The following is an 18,949-nucleotide window of genomic DNA, read 5'->3' on the forward strand; positions in this document are numbered from 1 at the left end:
CAAGATGTTTCTTTTAATTAATGCTAATCAGTGATCGTATTCTTTGACTTCGATCTCTTACACTTGGTTCTTCTTTTTATTTATTTTTTTTTTCCCTAAAAAAAAATAAGGAAATACAAACCACCAACTTACAACAGATTTGTTACCGTTGTTATATAGTCCAAGTTGTAAATCGATAAATTAAGATTGAACAAAACAAGTGTAATAATGAGTATAATTGTTATCGAAAGAACTTGGTTCTTTTCGATAATTCGTTGTTCGAGAGGATAAGTCGAAGAGATTATAACTTTCTTCCTATCGTCAATATGTTTACGCGTTTCTTGTTGAATCAACGAGATCATCTTTGTTTGTTTTCTTTTATATATATATGATTTATGTTTTTTTTATCTATTGTTAGAACAATTTTTGCAAACATAAAAATGAAGTTTGTAGATATTGGAAATGTTTTTCCTCCTTCGTTTTTTTTATTCTTTTTTTTTTTTTTTAGTTTCCATTCGCCATAATAGTGTGTTTCGTTGTAACTGTGGATTCCTCGAAAGGGCCCTTTAAAATATATCACGGTTTCTATGGAAGACCCACATTTCGGTCGGCCAACGCAACGAATATTTTTATGGGTTGAAAATTCACGTCACGATTCTACGGTTTGGTTGAATTTTTCTCAATAGAATTCTGATTAAGATTTTCATTTGAAATCGGATCTCAATTTGATGAAATTTATTGGAAGAGAATTTTCAACGAGAATTGAAAATAAAATAATAGTATACTACTTTTTTACAATTCTTTCCTTACGTTTATCACAATATCGCGGATAGTAATATCTATTTCTTGTTGATTTGTGTGTTTTTTCTTTTCATTTCTTTCAATTGAAATTGTTGCGTTAGTATTATAATGTTCGTATGATGTTGATAATTTATTTGCTTATGTATTTACGAGATTGTTGTTTGATAATCAATCGCTAACGACGAATGGGAATTCATTCGAACGACGAAACATGTTTTATTTCTATTTTACAATACGAGAGAAACCTTCCACCTTCCACCTTCGATGGAAATCAAAGGTTGTTGATCGATAAGATCTTTATCATTGCTAGATAATTATTGTACACCAACCGTGTATAGATTAACGTTCAAATATTATAAATTTCTTTTCGGTCTAAACAATATCGTAAGATAGATATCGTTTATACATTTAAAATTGAAATAAATTTGGAATATGAGATTTAATAATCAATTGGTCATGTCCTTTTGAAATAAAGAGAATGGGACGATCATTATTTGATTAAATAATACATAAAGAATTTTATTTCAAATATTCTTACTCTTACGAAATAATGATTTAATTTATTACGTTTTTTTTTATATATCTCAAGTCAATACCGATAACTATCACGTATTCGATTTACTATTACAAACAACACACTACGAGGCACTCACGATTTCGTAAACACCTCAAAGGGAATTTTCAACAAGAATTTGAAAATGTTTGTCGAGCGAAATGGTGGACAAAAAGAGAGAGAGAGAGATATCGCGTGTTCCCCGAGGTCAACGTATTTACGCGACTGCTGGTTGGTCGGTTGGTATGCGACAAATAAGAGTTATTCGTTTAGTGATAAAACAGGCTCGTTAAATTTTTTTTTTTAAAAGATGAAAAAGACTCGAAATAGGAACAGGATCTTCAAATCGAATTTTTCAAGTAAACGAACGAACGAACGAATGAATGAATAATAATGATGATGATGATGATGATAATAATGATAATGATATTATACCTGAAAAGTTTTTAGTGGATGTTTTGAAGAATATGTGTTAGCTTCTTCAAGCGTAAAAATCGTTTAAAGGGACTTCAAGAATTTTGTCAAACAAAATATATTCTCCAAGTTTATCAGAATTCTCGATAAAAGCAAATGGAAGGGAAAAGAAGAAAAAAAAAAGAAAAAAGAAGAAGAACAAGAAGTAAAGCTCGTTAATCCTTCTCCGTAGATCTCTTATCGCGTGGTTAGAATTTCGAAAAGAAAGAAGAGAAGCTTCTTGTTGAGTGATCGTTCTCGAAGTTACAACGCCTTCTCCTCCTCCTCCTTCTTCTTCTCCTACCCCACCCCCATCTTCAAAGTTATTCTCGTACGGTAGTTTTGGACGAGGACAAGGAGGTAATAATATTGGTTAGTGGTAGTGTGGTGATGATGATGATGACTACAACGATGGTGGTTAGTTGATCGTATTGTATTTGGTGTTGTTGTGATAGTAGTAGTAGTGGTGTAGTATAAGGAACGCGTGCGTTAGGAAGTAAATATATATACGTGAGTGCGTGCGTGCGAAATTTTGAAGAGAGAAAGAAAGAGAGAGACAGAGAAAAAGCACTGTGCCACACGCGCACGGGCTTTCTGCCAGAAGATGTTGCCAAAGGAAGACCGCTTCTTCTCGGAAGGACGGTACTTTGTTGGCGAGCTTTTCCGAAGATGCAGCCAAATTGCCCTCCACGAGTTAATTCAGTAACACCTGTCTTCGCAGTCGAAACCGTGCCAGCTGATCGAGTTCCTATCTTTTTCCTTTCTAACAGTAGATTTTTCTCTTTTTCTCTCTCTCTTTTTAAAAACGTTATTTTCACAATCTATCGATCGATCAATCTCACGAACATCAATACTTATATTTTTTTTCATTTTCCCATAATATACCAAAATCCAATCATCGTCGTTCCGTTCATCGATCAAATTTTCTTTCTTTTTCCTTATTTATTTTTTTTTTTTTTTTTATAAATTTTTACATATCTTGTTTACTCATAGAAGTGTTAAAGTATTTTACATTCGATAGAATTTTTGTTATTGATCCGAACGAATAAATATTTCGATCACCCCGCCTACGCGTCTTATATCGGTGGTGGTTGTGGTGGTGGTGGTGGTTACCCACGTCCCTTCCCCTCACACTTGGATTCGTTGTTTCGTCAGACGGAGAAAGTTGGCGCCAAGCTAAGTGCCTTTTGCGTTCGATTCCACGTGCGACGACGTGTAGGGTTGGCAACCTGTTACAAGGTCATACTCGTGTCGGTCACGGCCACGCGAAAAATTATCCAAACGATTTTTCATTTTTTTCTTCTTCTTTTTTTTCTAATAGATTATCAAAGATAGTCCCGTATTTTAACTAATTGGAATAATTAATTCACCTATGCAAGGGCCCACGCGAACGTGTTGTAATAGTTCGTATTAACAGCACGTGATTTAAAAGACAACTTGTGTGTGTGTGTGTGTGTGTTGTTACACTTGCTCGCGTGCAAACTTTATTACTCGCGTCATCTTTATATGCTCACGATCAAATCACGAAAGTTTAAGGTCGTTTATATTGGCTTAGAACACGCAAAGATTTTTTTTCTCTTCACTTTCACAGTTGAGATGTGTGCGAGACAACACGTTGAAAGTAATATTGTCACACACAACCAACATAGTATATAAGTTCGCTCGTTTATTTGGCAGATGATGCAAGGCAAACATCCGATTACGAGAGAAACAAAAAGAAAGGAGAGAAAGAATGGAAGGAAAAAGAAAGAGAGAGGAATGAATTGACCCGGAAACCTCCTTCCGTCCCTTTTTTATGTCGTGCAAAAACGAACAAAACAAGAAGATTATGCAATTAATCTAATAAAATGTGCCTCCGATATATCCTGCGTATTTTTAATGATTTTTTTTTTTTCTCTAACATCAGATCGAAAATTTCCGTTTATTTTTCGACAATCATCTCGAATTATTTTTCGATCGAGGATTACGGGGATTTTTTCGATAAATCGAAACGATCGAGATATCTCTGGCTATCTAATAAAATGCGAAAGTTATAATATATATTATATATATATTTTCGAAGTATATATTTTAGCGTTAAATCATCGAACGTTTCCTCCGTCATGATTTCCGTCCGATTTATTATCGATATTTTTTGTTTCTTTCTTTGTTAGTTAGTTAGTTATATTTTTCTAATTTATTTTCTAGATTAAATAATTGTTTTGTATGGTCGGTAAAAATTTGTATGTTCTTTTGTTTTTTGTTTACAGACACGCATATTGTTGATGGATGCTTTCCTTCAAAACAACAGATTGGACCATGTTTCCAGGGTAATGTCATCGCATCCTTTGTATTTAGACCACTTCCTTCGAACCCAAAATTTCATCCTAAGGGGCGATGGACCACTACCTTACGATTATAGACATCTCATAGCTATTATGGTGAGTAAAATATTTTTCTTTATTTTCTTTTCTTTTTTTCTTTTTTTATAAATTTTCCCTTTCTCATCGTTTTCTTATATATTCTCGTTTCTCAAGTACGTGTATCATCGCAAAAGTATACGTGTTGGTGTACGTTCGTCAAAGTTAATACGTCAAACGTTGATATACGATTAAGATAATGAACAAATATACTTACGTAATTGAGAGCAATCTTTTCAAAAGGGTCTCTAATTTTATTCGAGCGAATAATAAAAGAGGAAGAACATTCGGATTATCTTGGATAAGTATATTTCTCTCTTTGATCGAATAAAGTTGGAAATACTCGAACAAAGTTTTTTAACACGGTAGAGGGGGGGGCATATTCATGAGGTGTTTCTTTTTTATTAAGACCTTTGTTTTTGTTTTTTTTTTTTTCATTAAATTTTTCACTCGTTGATATAATAGTTGTTAGATAAGCTTTTATGGGTCATTTGTGTTAAAGGTTATCAAGAAATCCGTATGAATGCATCGACAGTTTCATAATATGTGCTGTTCTTCATGTCGTAAAGATTAGGTTTGGTTGGTTGCTTGGGATAGTGTGTGGTGTTCGGCCGGTTTGTTAGAATAAAATATAATCGATGTTTTCTTCGAGACGATATACATGAGAATTACTTTTTTACGAGTAATAAGAAAAACGAGAAACTCGGTATTTAGAATCGAAAGTAAACGTTTCTTTAGTAACTAGAAAGAAATGAAATATACTACTACTATTTCTTCTTCCTTGAAATATATCAAATTTACTATCAATTCGGGTGAATATAATTTACGTGAAACGTGAAAACATTTACTCGTTGATTTCTCGTTTTATTTCCAATGAATTTACGTCAAGTAAAGTTACATTTTTGTACATATATATAATATACATTAGAAGTGTATATGAAGTTTCCATTTTCCAAGATAACGATAAAAGAGTAATTTTAACTCACTGTAGTAGTATACCCTTGTCTTTCTCTCTCTCTCTTTCTCTCTCTCTCTCTCAGCGCAAAGTTCATCATGCTTTGGCACAAAACTATTGTACTTTTACATTTCCCGTAAACTCAACGACGATAACCTACGATGACAAAAGAAAAAAAAAAGAAAAAGAAAATGTTGTAAATAATATTAACATCTCTTTACTCGAATCGAATTCTAATCGAACATTATTGTATTCTGTAAATTTCCTATTACCTTAGAACAATTGTTAAATAACGTCGAAACAACAATAATATATTATTTCGTTAGAAACGTTACGAATGTTTTCGTAATAATTGTACTTTAACAAACTCTTCCATCGTCGCGTATTATTTTAGAGAGAGAGAGAGAGAGAGAGATTTTTTCAAAAAATTTATTTTATTTAAAAATACGATAGAATAAGAAATCAAAGGAGAAAAAAAAGTGATCGTTGTAAGACCTTGCGTGAAAATAGACGAAAGATGATCGACCAAAAAAAAACACTTTATCTCGAAGTAGGATAAAGAGGTGAAGAAGTGAAGAGGTGGACGGTGGGAGGGAAGGGTGGGGTTGTAAGAGTATAGACGAAGAGACACGATAAGCGATAAGATATCTGAAAAACACCTTACTCGCCGGTAAACATTCGATTCGTTACTCTCTATCTTGCTTCGACAATCGTCTTTCTTTTCTTATTTCTATCATTTATCTCATTCGTTTTTTTTTTTAAAAGACGAATCTTTGGATATGCATGGGTTTCGATTGAGAAATATCATTGCTCGATTGCAGCTACTGCTGCTGCTGCTGCTGCTTGTATGCATTTCAATCGTCGTATGCTTCGAGCAGTTAACTTTTGCAGATAAAAGTTATCGAACTTTAGCCTTTTCGTTGGCTCTTCAACGGGTTTATCATTTGTAGAAATATATATCTATATATATATAGTTTTAATTTTTTTGATTTTTCATGTTGACGGAAAAGTTTTTTTTACACATATTAATTATTTTCTCCTTCATTCGAAAACAATTTAATTTATATTTTAATTTTGTATCGGTCACATCGTGTCGAAATATCTTTACTTTTTTTCTTTTCCTTTTTTTTTTTGTGGTAGGGAAAGAGACAAAAAATAATTCGACATAGTTGACCTTTTATGGTCGCCGTCAAGTTGCACGTATTTTCGCGCTGATTATCTGATACCATCTAATAAAAGTAATATCGAGATGTGCTATCAATATTTCTTGATATCGATACTCACTCCTCGTCTATTATATTTTGCCAGCCTAAGCGACGCTATATTACGTGCTCGAGGTCACGCGATGGTACAATGAGTCATGGAAATATTCAGACTACTTAACAATTATAGCTTATATTATCTTAACTATTATCTGTGAAATATTATCGGACTTGGCAAAGTGATCTAGAAAATCTTTTAGACTGGAGATAGAATTCTATGAAATATCGTAAAAAATCTGTCGATTTAAACTAAAAGGGTTTACTAGAAGGGTTTAAACTAGAAGAATTTATTTGTTGTTCGAAAATTTTTATTAAATCTTTATTATATACATATATTTATATATAACGTTTATAAACTTATCACATTTTACCATGATCTCTCGACAAAATGCGTCTTTTATATTTTTATAAAGAAGATCTTATCTTCTTATCGTTCTTGCAATATAAATAAATAATTTTTCTTTTTCTCTCTTTTATTTCCATACATACTTCATATATAACAACCTAATCGTTGTATACATATTACACAAAGTTATAAAAATTGATTATTACAAGGAGTGTCTGATTATTTCGCTATGAGTTACATTATGTATATATATCTATATATCTATTATACTCGATGTATTTGTAGGACATATTCGCATGTTGTATATACACATATACATATATATATATATATATATGTACGTGTATATGTATATATAGCTACTGTCATCTCTTATCGCTTATCGTGTTTCTACAATCGATTGGTCCGTTAAGTTTTCATGGTAAACACGTGTCTTGTTTGCGCGTGCTCGTATTACCCTTTTGCACCTTTGATTCTTCTCTCTTCCTCCCCTTTCCCCCTCCTCCTCCTCCCCTTCCACCGTTACTATTTTTTTCTCTTTACTTATACTATATAATGTCTTCCTGTTTATTTGTTTTCTAATTCACTTCTGGAATAAGTAATCGGACACGTTTTTATAATGCATTATGTTTGACTTAATTATAATTTCATTTTGTATGTAAAATTTTAGGCGGCAGGTAGGCATCAGTGCAGCTATCTGATTAACCTGCAGAAAGGAGAGTTTCTTCTACAGGGTGGTAAACCTTCGTGGCTTCAAGGTTTGAAATCGATACCACGAAAGCTTCAAGATCTTTACGAGATTAACAAGATCCTAGCTCACAGGCCGTGGCTTTTAAGTAAAGAACACATAGAGGTAAGAGTTTTTTAATTTTTCATATAAACATTATTTTTTCTTTTTATTCTATTTATTTAAACGAGAAAAGAAGTTTTTTCTTGAGGGGATTTATTTGATTTTTTTTCTTTTTTTTCTTCTTCTAGAAATTGACCAAAGGTGCGGACAATTGGTCATTGGCCGAGGTAGTCCACGCGATAGTACTCTTGGCCCATTTTCATTCGTTGTCATCGTTTGTATTCTCTTGTGGAATAAACGAAGAATTGGATAACGTAATGGGTCACCATTATAAGGAAAATATCCAGGACAATAGCAATAAAGTGCCACCTGCCAAAGAAAAACTTTCTAGTAATTCCAAGGAAATTCCAAATGGCGAAGGCAAGACTGGTAAGAGTCATACAAACATTGATATATATATATGTTACCGTGAAAGATCAAAATTAGATAATGCTAAGATTCACATGGTGAATGTCGACAAATACCAAATACGTCGGTGAAAAACCGAATATTTAGATTTATTCTTATAAATTAATATTTTGACCATACACCAAGCGACCGTTTTCAATTTCGATATTTTAAGGTAACATGTATATATATATATTTTAAAAGTTTACTTCTAACGTAAAGAACTCGAGGAAGATGATCAAATTTGTGTTTCCTTTTCTGGTTTTATAGAAAACGTACCGTCACCTCCACCGTCGCCTAGTATAGTTGGCGAACAAGAGGTCGGCGTTGAAACATTAATGGAACGAATGAAACGGCTTTCGGAAAAATCCGAGTCTTATCAAATAACGCAAGAAGAATTATCGAAAAGATTTGAAACGGTCGAAACGCAATCAGCTGAATTGGCAGCTGCACCTCAAAGAAATAGCATGATACTTGACTCCGATATCGGCCTTTTCATCGAGGATCCTTCGTTTATATACCAAGATTTTGCTAAGGTATATACAATTTTTCGCAATAACAATATGTCATATTTACTCTTTATCTCGTTACACTATATTTTATTGATTTTACTCATCCCGACCCTTACGTTTTAACGTATCACGCTTCGTCAAATTTCGTTAGCAAGTTATTTAACCATCCAAATGTCAAAAAAATATTCCAAGGTTGGTTACGATGAATACATCAATTTTTCTCCCCCTGTAACCACCTCCCCTCCCTCAACCCCTGTTTTCTTTTTGTCTCGATGATGTGATCGTGCTGTTTTTTTCCTTGCTCAACGATGAATATTTTAAAGATGATAAACGTTCACGTATCGCTTAACTTTGACGGTGAAGAAAATAAAAAAGAAAAAGAAAGAGAAGAAAAACAGGATGATAAGTCAATAAAATAATTTCTTTCCTATCTTCTTTTAATAAGAAAATTTTATTCTTTTTTTTTTCCATTACAAATATTATATATTATCATATTGAAAACTAATTAAATATACAAAATGTAAAAATTATTAGTTATTCTATGTGTTTTATGTAATATAACGGGTTTATGTTTTATTTAAAAAAAAAAATAAGGAAGGAAGAGTAAAAAACGATAATCTCACGCGTATCTAGATTTAAACGTATGGATTCGTCATTTTACAAACCAATAAGAAAATGAAATGTATTCAAATATCTGTGGGGCGCCTATATTCATTAAATCTTTTCTCTCTTTTATTTTTAGCGAGGTCAACTGAACGACATACCGACCTTCCGCGTGCAAGACTATTCCTGGGATGACCACGGTTACTCGTTGGTGAATCGGCTTTACAACGACGTCGGCAATTTTCTCGACGACAAGTTCAAGACGACTTATAATCTGACGTACTATACGATGGGTACGCACAGTAAAGTCGACACGTCTCGTTTCAGACGGGCAATATGGAATTACATACAATGTATGTTTGGTATAAGGCACGATGATTACGATTACAACGAGGTTAATCAATTACTCGAACGAAGTCTTAAAACATTTATCAAGAGCGCTGTTTGTTATCCGGAACGCGTTACTAAAAAGGATTATGATCGTGTCATGAGGGAGTTCAAGCACAGTGAAAAGGTATGGTGATATTTTGTTTTGTTTTTCATTTTATTCTTTTCCTTTTACGGGTTCGAATCACCGTGTCTTTTTCTTTTTACCTTTTTACTGTCTCTCTTCTTCTGGAGTATCAACGGGTACATGGTTTGTGTTTTGTTTTTTGTTTCCCCGGACGGGTCATCAAATCCATTTTTATTAAACGTGCCCACGTTGATTAACTTTAATGATCAGCCGGGAAACTAGAAATTCAACGTGTGAGTGGATTGTTCATTTTATTAAATAAATTTTGTAACATTATTTTACGTATATCATGCGTTTCACCCAACAAGAGGATATATTTTTATGTTATTTTCTTTATATGTTAAATAACGTGATATTATTATACAGTAAACTTATTCAATATGTATTTTTATATTTTATTTATATATTAAAATATATTATTTATTAACAAAACATATATATATTAATAATCTAATAATTTTGATGACGAATCCCCCACGTATTTTACGTGAAACGAGATACTTTTCGCATATTTTTCTTTTTTTTTTTCTATGATAAATTATATGAAAATCAATACATATCGAACTAATGATTTATTTATTTCGTTGTTCACAGGTGCACGTGAACTTGATGATATTGGAAGCGCGCATGCAAGCGGAATTATTGTATGCTTTACGCGCAGTTATGAGATATATGACCTAAACGAAATCCAATTCGGGTCCTTTCGTTCGCTTGGCTGGTCTTGTCTCTTCGATCGGCTCGTCCATTCGTTTATTTTTTTTTTTTTAATTAATTAATTAATTATTATTATTAATATTATTATTACTATTACTATTATTATTATTATTTTATACGTTTCGAGTCGCGTGTTGCTTTAGCGAGGCTTTTTTGTACACGGCACCAGAAGGAAACAAGCAAACGTGACACCGATATAATTAATACTAAAAATACGTACGAAAATTACTCACGAAAATTTGAAAAATGCTTAAACATATTAAATACACACGTTGTTCACACATAAAGAATGAGAGAGACAGGAGAAAAGTATAATATGATGATTCACACACACAAGTTTAAACATATTACACACGCTTTTCCAAAAAGTTTTTAATCGGTCACTCCGTTTGTAAACTTGTTGTCCTTGAATCGATGACCGAGAAAGAAGACAAAGCAAAACGCCTCGAAAAATCAAATAGTGAGAGAACGTTTTTCTTATATTCATCATTGGAATCGAAAAATAGAAGAAACGAAAAAAAAAGGAAAGGAAGAACAGATAGAAAGAAAATAGAAAAAAAAAAAAACAAATAATTGTAAGGACGATTAGTAGTTCTAAAAGTGGAAATAAAAAGATTACAAGAGAAGAGATTATTCGACCGATCATTTTAGTCTAGGATATAGGAAGACTCGTATTTTTATATATTTTCATGTAATAATAGGCGGCGAAACGAGCGTTGGCTATATAGTTTCTTTTTTTCTTGTTCTTTCTTTCGCAATCATAATCTATATATATAAAAAAAGAGAGAGAGAGAGAGAGAGAGAGAGAGAAAGAGAGAGAGAGAGAGAGAGAAAGAAAGAGATAGAGAGAGAGAGAGAGAGAGAAAGAAAGAGATAGAGAGGAAAGTTAGCGTGAGAGGCTGTGGAAAAAGAAACTATTATTATTATTATTATTACTATTAATAATAATATTATTATTATTAAAGAAAAAAAAAGTATGGATCTTTTGATTAACTTTCGACGGTAAATTTTGTCAAGGTTTCGTTGTAAAAATTTTGTTCTATTACTTACTTTTCCATGGCTCTGTAAACGAGGAAAAATTAGTAAGAATAACGATTAAAAAGAAAAAGAGAATGACAAAAGATGAAAAAAGCATTAATGATTAATTCAAAGGGGCATGGAATTTTGTAGTTAAAAAAATTAAGAAGAAGGACAGATGATTCTCTTTGGGGGAAACATCCAATACGTAAAAGCAAAAAAAAGAACAAAAAAGTAGCGTGGAAATTAATTGAACAAAATTTTGTCATGCCTTTTTACGATCGGTACTCGCTAATAATAATAATAATAATAATAATAACTTTATAGATAATTCCCATCTTTTACGAATTTATTTCGTTTTGATCGATCTCTTTTTTTTCTATGTTTTTTTATTCCCAACGATTAATATCTCCCTCCTTCTTTCCGTTGGAAATCTTAATAATTTTAAATGTTAGTATAAAAATTTTTTTAAAGTATTACGATCATTTGAAAAAAGAATAAGAAAACAATTTCGATAATTCGCAAAGTGGGAAATATCTCGTTATCTTTTTAAATATAATTTGTCCTGTGTCGTGTGAGTAGGAGAAATGCGAACGTGATGAAATTTTTATCACCCTTAAAAATCGGCGAATTTAATATCTCTCGCTACGTTCGTTAGGTGAAATGGGAGAGAAAGAGAAAGAGAGAGAAATTAAATAAAAAAAAAAAGAAAGGAAATAATAATAATAAAAGAAAAAGAAGAAGTAGAAGAAAAAGAAGAGAAGAAGTAGAAGTAGAAGTAGAAGAAGAAGAAGAAGAAGAATAAGAAGAGAAGAAGAAAAGAAGAAAAGAAAGTTAGAAGAGAACGGAGAGGCTGTTTTAACAAATCAAATTCACATAAGTCGTTTTATGATACACGAAGAATTAAGAAATAAAATAAAAAAAAAAACGTGGCACAAACTATACACGCGAAATATACGTTCTGTGATGGCATATAAATATTATATAACAAACATTAACACACACGACATACAAACATGCATTACATACATTACATACACGCACATGAATTACACTGCTATTATCCTTGTACGTACTATCGATTATGCGTACATTTACAGAAGAGCGCAGATAATACACATACATAATAAACATATAGAATATGCAACAAAACAAACACAAAGAGAAAAGACGTATATACGCACGCTCGTTATTTACGTTTAACATAAAAGGAGGAAAGATATAGAAAGGAAGAAAGAGAACGTAAAAGTATGAGAGAGAGGGAGAGAAAGGAACGAATGTAAGAGAGAGAGAGAAAGAGTGTGCGCGATAGGAAAGAGATATTTGTCCGTATTATACGTGCAAGAGGACTAATATTTGAAGATTAATGTAGCGTTTGTAATAATATAACAAACATCTCTTTATAATATTAACAATGTAATGATCTACGTACTCTAAATCGCGAGAGTGTGTTAAGATTCTCTCGTATAAAACTATTTGGAGCAACGTAAAACACAAATTTCGCGTTTCTAGGATCGATGATCGATAGATCGCTGGATCGCAAATTTTTTCACGCGAACAAAAATCAATAATAATAGTTTTTAGTCATTTTAAAATACGAGAATAGACTTTAAACAACAGTTTTAATAGTATTTTTAGCACGCAATCGTCTTCGCATTCGTGCAATTTTTGAAATAATTTTTTGTCAACGATACAACAGAAGGAAGGAAGGAAGGAAAGAAAGAAAGATATATAAAAACAGAGAAAGAAAAAAGGAAGAAAGAAAGAAAGATAGAGATAGGAAATTTTTTGAAAAAGTTTATCGTCCAGCTTTCTTTCGTTTTAAACATCGACGAAACGAGGCGAAACTTAGAAGAAAAGAAAAAAAAAAGAGAAAGAACGGTGAAAGCTTTTCGACCAACATCGATACCGTTTAAAATCAATTTTAAACGGTGTCTACATATCACTTGGAGAGTTTTCGAAATAAAAAGAAAAAATAACGTTATTCCTCGATCGTGGCTCTCGCTCTTGGCGCCAATACGCGCCCGGAAAGCAACAACGATCATCACACACCACGATCGTTTTCTTCATGCTTATCTCTCTCAGCACATATTCAAATCGAATCAACACACCTCCGTGTGGAGTGTGTTCGTTTCTTTTTACGTTGAAACGGCAAATCCCATAAATTAGAATATTAATTTTTCTTTATCACCTCCCTCCCTCATCGAGATTACTTTTTAATCATTTACTTTCTTAAATATCGTGCATTTTTACAATTAAATGCCCGTTTCATTTTCATTTTCATTTTCATTTTCGTTTTCGTTTTCGTTTTCGTTTTCATTCAAATAAAAATTATTTATTGTACGTAACGCGGTTAAACGATGTGTTTTAAATTATTGACTCGATCATTACTATTCTCATGCTTGATTTAATTTATTTATTTAACATTTGTAATTTGTTGTTTTTTTTTCTTTTTCTTTTAATATTATACTAGGACGTTTCAACGTAAAATACGATTGTATTTGTAAATTTTTAGTAACTTGCCTCCTAATTTTTCTAAAGATTATTATTCATTCAACGAATATTTTGAGAGTTGATATTTTATTTGAATATTACCGGCAAGCAGTTCGAGATACAAACATTGAGTAAAACTTGCGATTATTAATTAGTAGATCTCGAAAGATTTGGACGATGATCAACTATTATATATATGTATACATACGCTAGTATTTTCATTTAACAATTAAATCTTACATTTTTTTTCGTTTGATTCGTCTAATCTTTCGCGTTTTAATTAAACGTTGACAAATAATTTCTTTTTTCTTCTTCTTCTTCTTCTTCTTCTTCTTCTTCTTCTTCTTCTTCTTCTTCTTCTCCTTCTCCTTCTTCAATTACCCATTAATAATGTTTCTTCTTTCTATTCATTTATTTTATCTTTTTTTTTCTTTAAATCGTTTTATTACTTTCACAAAGAAAAATCGATTCGAAGATATGTTCGATAAATGTTCGAAAGAAGAATGAATGATAAAAGATAAATAAAAGAATTTTCCCTTTCGAAATTTTTCGTGATATTTTGTGATAATCAAATTTTTATGGAATCGACTGAATGTCGCTTAAATATTTATTCATATTTTATTTGTATCGTCGACATATGTATACATACACACACACATATATATATGTACGTATTATATTCGGGGAAAAGAATGTAGAGACTCGCGATTGTAAATGCTATTAAATAATCAATCAATCAATCAATTAATTTAATCGAATCAAACGACGTGACACACCCTTGTTTTTCTTTAGTAATTTTAAAACGCGCGTTTTTACAATTTTTATCCGAGCTTATAACCCCTTCACTTCTCAATTTCTATTTCCTTTCTGTCTTCTCATATATATAACATGTATATATATATATATTTTCTTTTTCGTTTAATTTGTTTTTTTTCTTGTTCTTTTTTTATAATATTATATTAATGATATCATTTCGGATCCTCTCTTTCTCTTCACTTTGATTTCTCTTATACTTTTTCTTTCTAATCGATCATGCTTCTTCGATGTTCTCAAATTATTATTCGAAATAGATATATCCGATTGTTTTTGTAGACCGAAAGAGAAAAGCGATCGACGAGTAAAAAATGGGAGTAGATAGAAGAAGAAGACTTTTTTTCGTATATTTTCGGGTTTTCGTAAAAATGCGAAATAAAAAACAAAAGAAAAATCTTTTTCGTTTCGCTGCGAAAATTTGAAAAAAAAAAAAAAAGAAGTTGTACGAACTAAGAACGAAATATGTTGTTCGCTTAGTGCGAATTGATCTCATAAGGGAGATATGAGAGGGTATGCGTGTTGTGCGTGTGGATGATGATGAGAGTGAAAGATTTGGGGGAGAAAATACAAACAAACCAACAAACAAAAAATAAATAAAGAAAAATAATGTCGAAAGAAAGAGCGAGAGAAAGAAAGAAATAGCGTGAAAGCGAAAGATAAATGAACGGTAAAGGATGCGAATGATTTAAAAAGGCGGAAAAAATGGAGTAAAATATTACAAAATAAATATGAAAATGAAATATATATATATGTATATATATTATATATACATATATATATATGTGTGTAAGAGACTCGTGAAATGAGAAATACGAATCCGTCGTTTTTTAGTAACAAAAACGAGAAGAGAAAGGGAGATAAAGAGAGAAAGAGAGAGTGAGAGTGAGTGAGTGGAGAGGAAGGGGGAGTGAGAGGAGGAGGCGGTTAATTCTTAAGATTGAAAAGATCATCGAAAAAGTTTTCGTCGATGAGATATCATCCACATTTCTCTTATGTCTTTTTTGTCTTTTTTTTCTTTTCTCTTTTTTTTTGTTACGTTACCATTTATAAATGGAAAGAAAGAAATAAAAAAAAAAATCTGCAACGAATCTCTCTCCCTCGAGAGAGAGAGAAAGACGAAACGATGAGAGATCCGTTAATAATAATAAAAAAAAAGAAAAAAGCGAATTTTAAAGTGAAAATAGGGATGATATATATATATATAGAATCCGTCAAATTTCAGATTTTAATATTTTGAGATAATAATCATCATTATTGTCATCGTCATTATTGTCTTCGTCGTCGTTATCATCCCCCTATCTGGTACTTGAATTATGAATCCTTTATCGTAAAAAGAAAAAAAAAAGGGAGAAAAAATATAATCGTGTTCTGAAGAATACCGCCTCCACGAGTCGGAATGTAGTAAAGAAAGAAGCATATTTGCAAAATATTGTAAATGCTCCACCGGTATTGAGTATGATCGTGTGATAATTCAAGTGATTTGACTAGACCCTTCTAAGATTATAAGTCGATTTATATTATATTAGAGAATCGTCTGGTCGCGATCGCTCATGCTCGAATCGTAATTACTTTACTTTTTATATCGTATTTCTCGCTTAAATAATTCGACATCGTTAAATATTTTTCTTTTTTAAATTACGACTTTTTTTTTTATCCTTCGTCGATTTGAAAGTGATCGAAAGTGTAGTAGTAGTAGTAGTAGTAGTAGTAGTAGTAGTAGTAGTTATCCTTTTGATAAATAATTCCCATTACTTGTCGATACTTTCTTTAGTCCTATTATATTTTTTCCTCCGTTTACCACCCTTAACCCATTTTCTTCTTCTTTCCTTTTTTTATTCGATCTCGATCTACGATAGTTGGTCGTTTCTTTTTTTTTTTTTTATTTTTATTATTTTTTTTTTTTTCATAATCAATCCTCTTTCCCTCTTCTCATTTTTTCTTTTCGTATCGAATTGTATATTATATATGAAATATATTTTTACGAGGGAAAACAAATCGAGGCTCGTTCCGAAACGTTATCTCAACTCTTATGATTCGATTAAGCTATGCGGTCCACGCCTAATCTAATCATGGGGTTAAGGATGAGCTTCGTTTAGAACAAAAAACAAAAGAAAAGAAAATAAATTAAAAAGAAGACAAGAAAACTCTGATATAATCACCCTTTTTCGCTTTCGCCGTTTTACAATTGACCAGGCGTATACTAGTTTTTATTATTTTTATCATTATCATCGTCAACATCATCATTATCATTATTATTATTATTATTATTACTATTATTATTATTTGTACTACACACCGTTTTGTCGCTTGATTATTAGTATTATTATTATTTGTTTCGTTTTCGTAATATTTGTAATTATTATTATATTTGTCAGCTCTCTTCGCGCGAAATACAAAGAAAAAGAAAATAAAAAAAAAACAAAATGCATTACACGTATTAATGAAAACATAAAGAAATAAAGAATAACAGAAAAATGATTAAAAAGAGAAAAATAATTAAACAAATAAACGACACGTTAAACGCGAGGTATGAAAACGATTCGAATACGAGCGATCGTAACCGTGCGCGAAGGGTCGTATGTGATGTGATTTCTTTTATATCATAATGAATAATGAATACTAAGAAATGTTATAGTTTCATATAAGTGATATGTTATTTGTCATTTATTTTATCCCTTAATAAATGATGTTATATAAAAAAAAAGAACACAAATATTCAACGACTTTTTACATTTCTTTTTTCTTTTTTTTGGGGGGGAGGGGCGGAGGGAGTGGGGATAGAAAAGGGTGGATATTTATATCACCCATTCACGTTGTTGTTCTTGTTGTTGTTATTATACAATCTTGTCTCTACCTTCTTCGTCCATTCGTTCACGTTTATTTATAAATTTTATATACGGGAAGTACGAAACGCCAAAGTATGATATTTATTTATATCATCATTTTAGTTTTTTATTCGTTCATCTAGTTTGTTTATTATAATACATAAGTACGTTATATGACACCAAAAGTCTAACTTGTACTTGGGTTTAGCGCTAACACATGCTCTCGCTCGTTTTTTCTTCTTCTTCTTCTTCTTCTTCTTAAGTAAAATACTTGCGTCGTCTACTTCCTCGTTTCATTCTGGCCGTAAATATTTACAGGAAAGAGATTAGGGTGCCACTCTATCTCGTCGCTAAATAAATCCATTTGTCCATTGTGTGTATATCTGTGTGTGTGTGTGTTTTTCCTTTGTTTTGTTGTTCTATTTTTCGTAAAATCGTGGGGTGGTTTTATTATGACTGGAATGTCACATCATGTGCACAAAATAGTTCTGTGGGTAACCCGGTTGCATTTTCTTTTTTTCTTTGTTTTTTTTTAATTTTTTTTTTATTTTAATTATTATCATTATTATTAATATGTAAATATTACACGACGGTGAAGAAAGTTGAATGTGATATCTTCAAGATATTTTTAATGCAAAATTTTCACGAACACTTTGGAAACGGTGGTGGTGGTGGTTGTGGTGGTGATAAAATAATGATAACGTTGGTGTTGGTGATGTTGTGTACATACATATTATATACACACGTACGAATTTGCAGAAAGAATATAAAGAATATTTTCTAAATCATAAATATTCATTCTCTGATCTATCTAATGTAATAAATAATAAAATTTTCTCTAAAATCCTTTTACTTTCTTTTTTTTAATTTATCGTTCGCTTTTTCTAGTGCACCGTATATTTTTCAATTTGTGCGAAGCGAGAAGGAAATAATTTATCCGGACTGCGTTTTAAAATAAATAAAATCACATACATTAATTCTAAATCAACTAATAATTCATTTTTATCTCTCTTTCGTCTCATTGTCAGCGAATTCGTTCGTTCGTTCGTTGGTTCGTTCGTGTGCGAATGCAACGTCGGTAGCGTGTTCATACATTTATGGAAAACAAACAAAAATATAAATAAAAATAAGAAAAAAAAACTATATATACACGGACTGACGCGCTTTCATTTCATTGGATTATTATTATTGTTATTATTATTATTATTATTATTATTATTATTTGATTATTCTTACAAAAGAGGTAGACGTAACGTACGTAAGTCGACGGATTTATGGAATGCAAATATTATCGAGAAGAATTGTGCAGCGGTGTTGTATTCAAATCCCTCCCTTCTCCCCAAGAGAAACAAAAAATAGAAAAAAATGAGAAAGACGGAGAAACAGAGAGGGAGGGAGAGAAAAAAAAAGATAAGGAATCGTGGATCGATAACTGTGACACACGAGATAGAGAACGAGTACGACACGAAAAGA

The 18,949-nt window shown here is 31.5% G+C and overlaps 1 protein-coding gene across 1 annotated transcript in view; it reads left to right on the top strand.

The window, feature by feature from the left end:
* The window catches only part of LOC122519895, a 95,210-nt gene extending 84,282 nt beyond the window's left edge, over positions 1–10,928 (top strand). Inside the window, exons 6-11 of the mRNA XM_043639679.1 lie at positions 4,036–4,206; positions 7,419–7,601; positions 7,727–7,967; positions 8,256–8,521; positions 9,240–9,614; positions 10,209–10,928. Of these exons, the coding sequence (XP_043495614.1) occupies positions 4,036–4,206; positions 7,419–7,601; positions 7,727–7,967; positions 8,256–8,521; positions 9,240–9,614; positions 10,209–10,295 (1,323 nt within the window). The 3' untranslated portion in view covers positions 10,296–10,928. The remainder of the gene's footprint in view (positions 1–4,035; positions 4,207–7,418; positions 7,602–7,726; positions 7,968–8,255; positions 8,522–9,239; positions 9,615–10,208) is intronic.
* The last annotated feature ends 8,021 nt before the right edge of the window (positions 10,929–18,949 follow it).

Source organism: Polistes fuscatus, unplaced genomic scaffold, assembly GCF_010416935.1.
Source record: "Polistes fuscatus isolate 324 unplaced genomic scaffold, CU_Pfus_HIC Scaffold3, whole genome shotgun sequence".
Taxonomy (NCBI): Eukaryota; Metazoa; Arthropoda; class Insecta; order Hymenoptera; family Vespidae; genus Polistes; species Polistes fuscatus.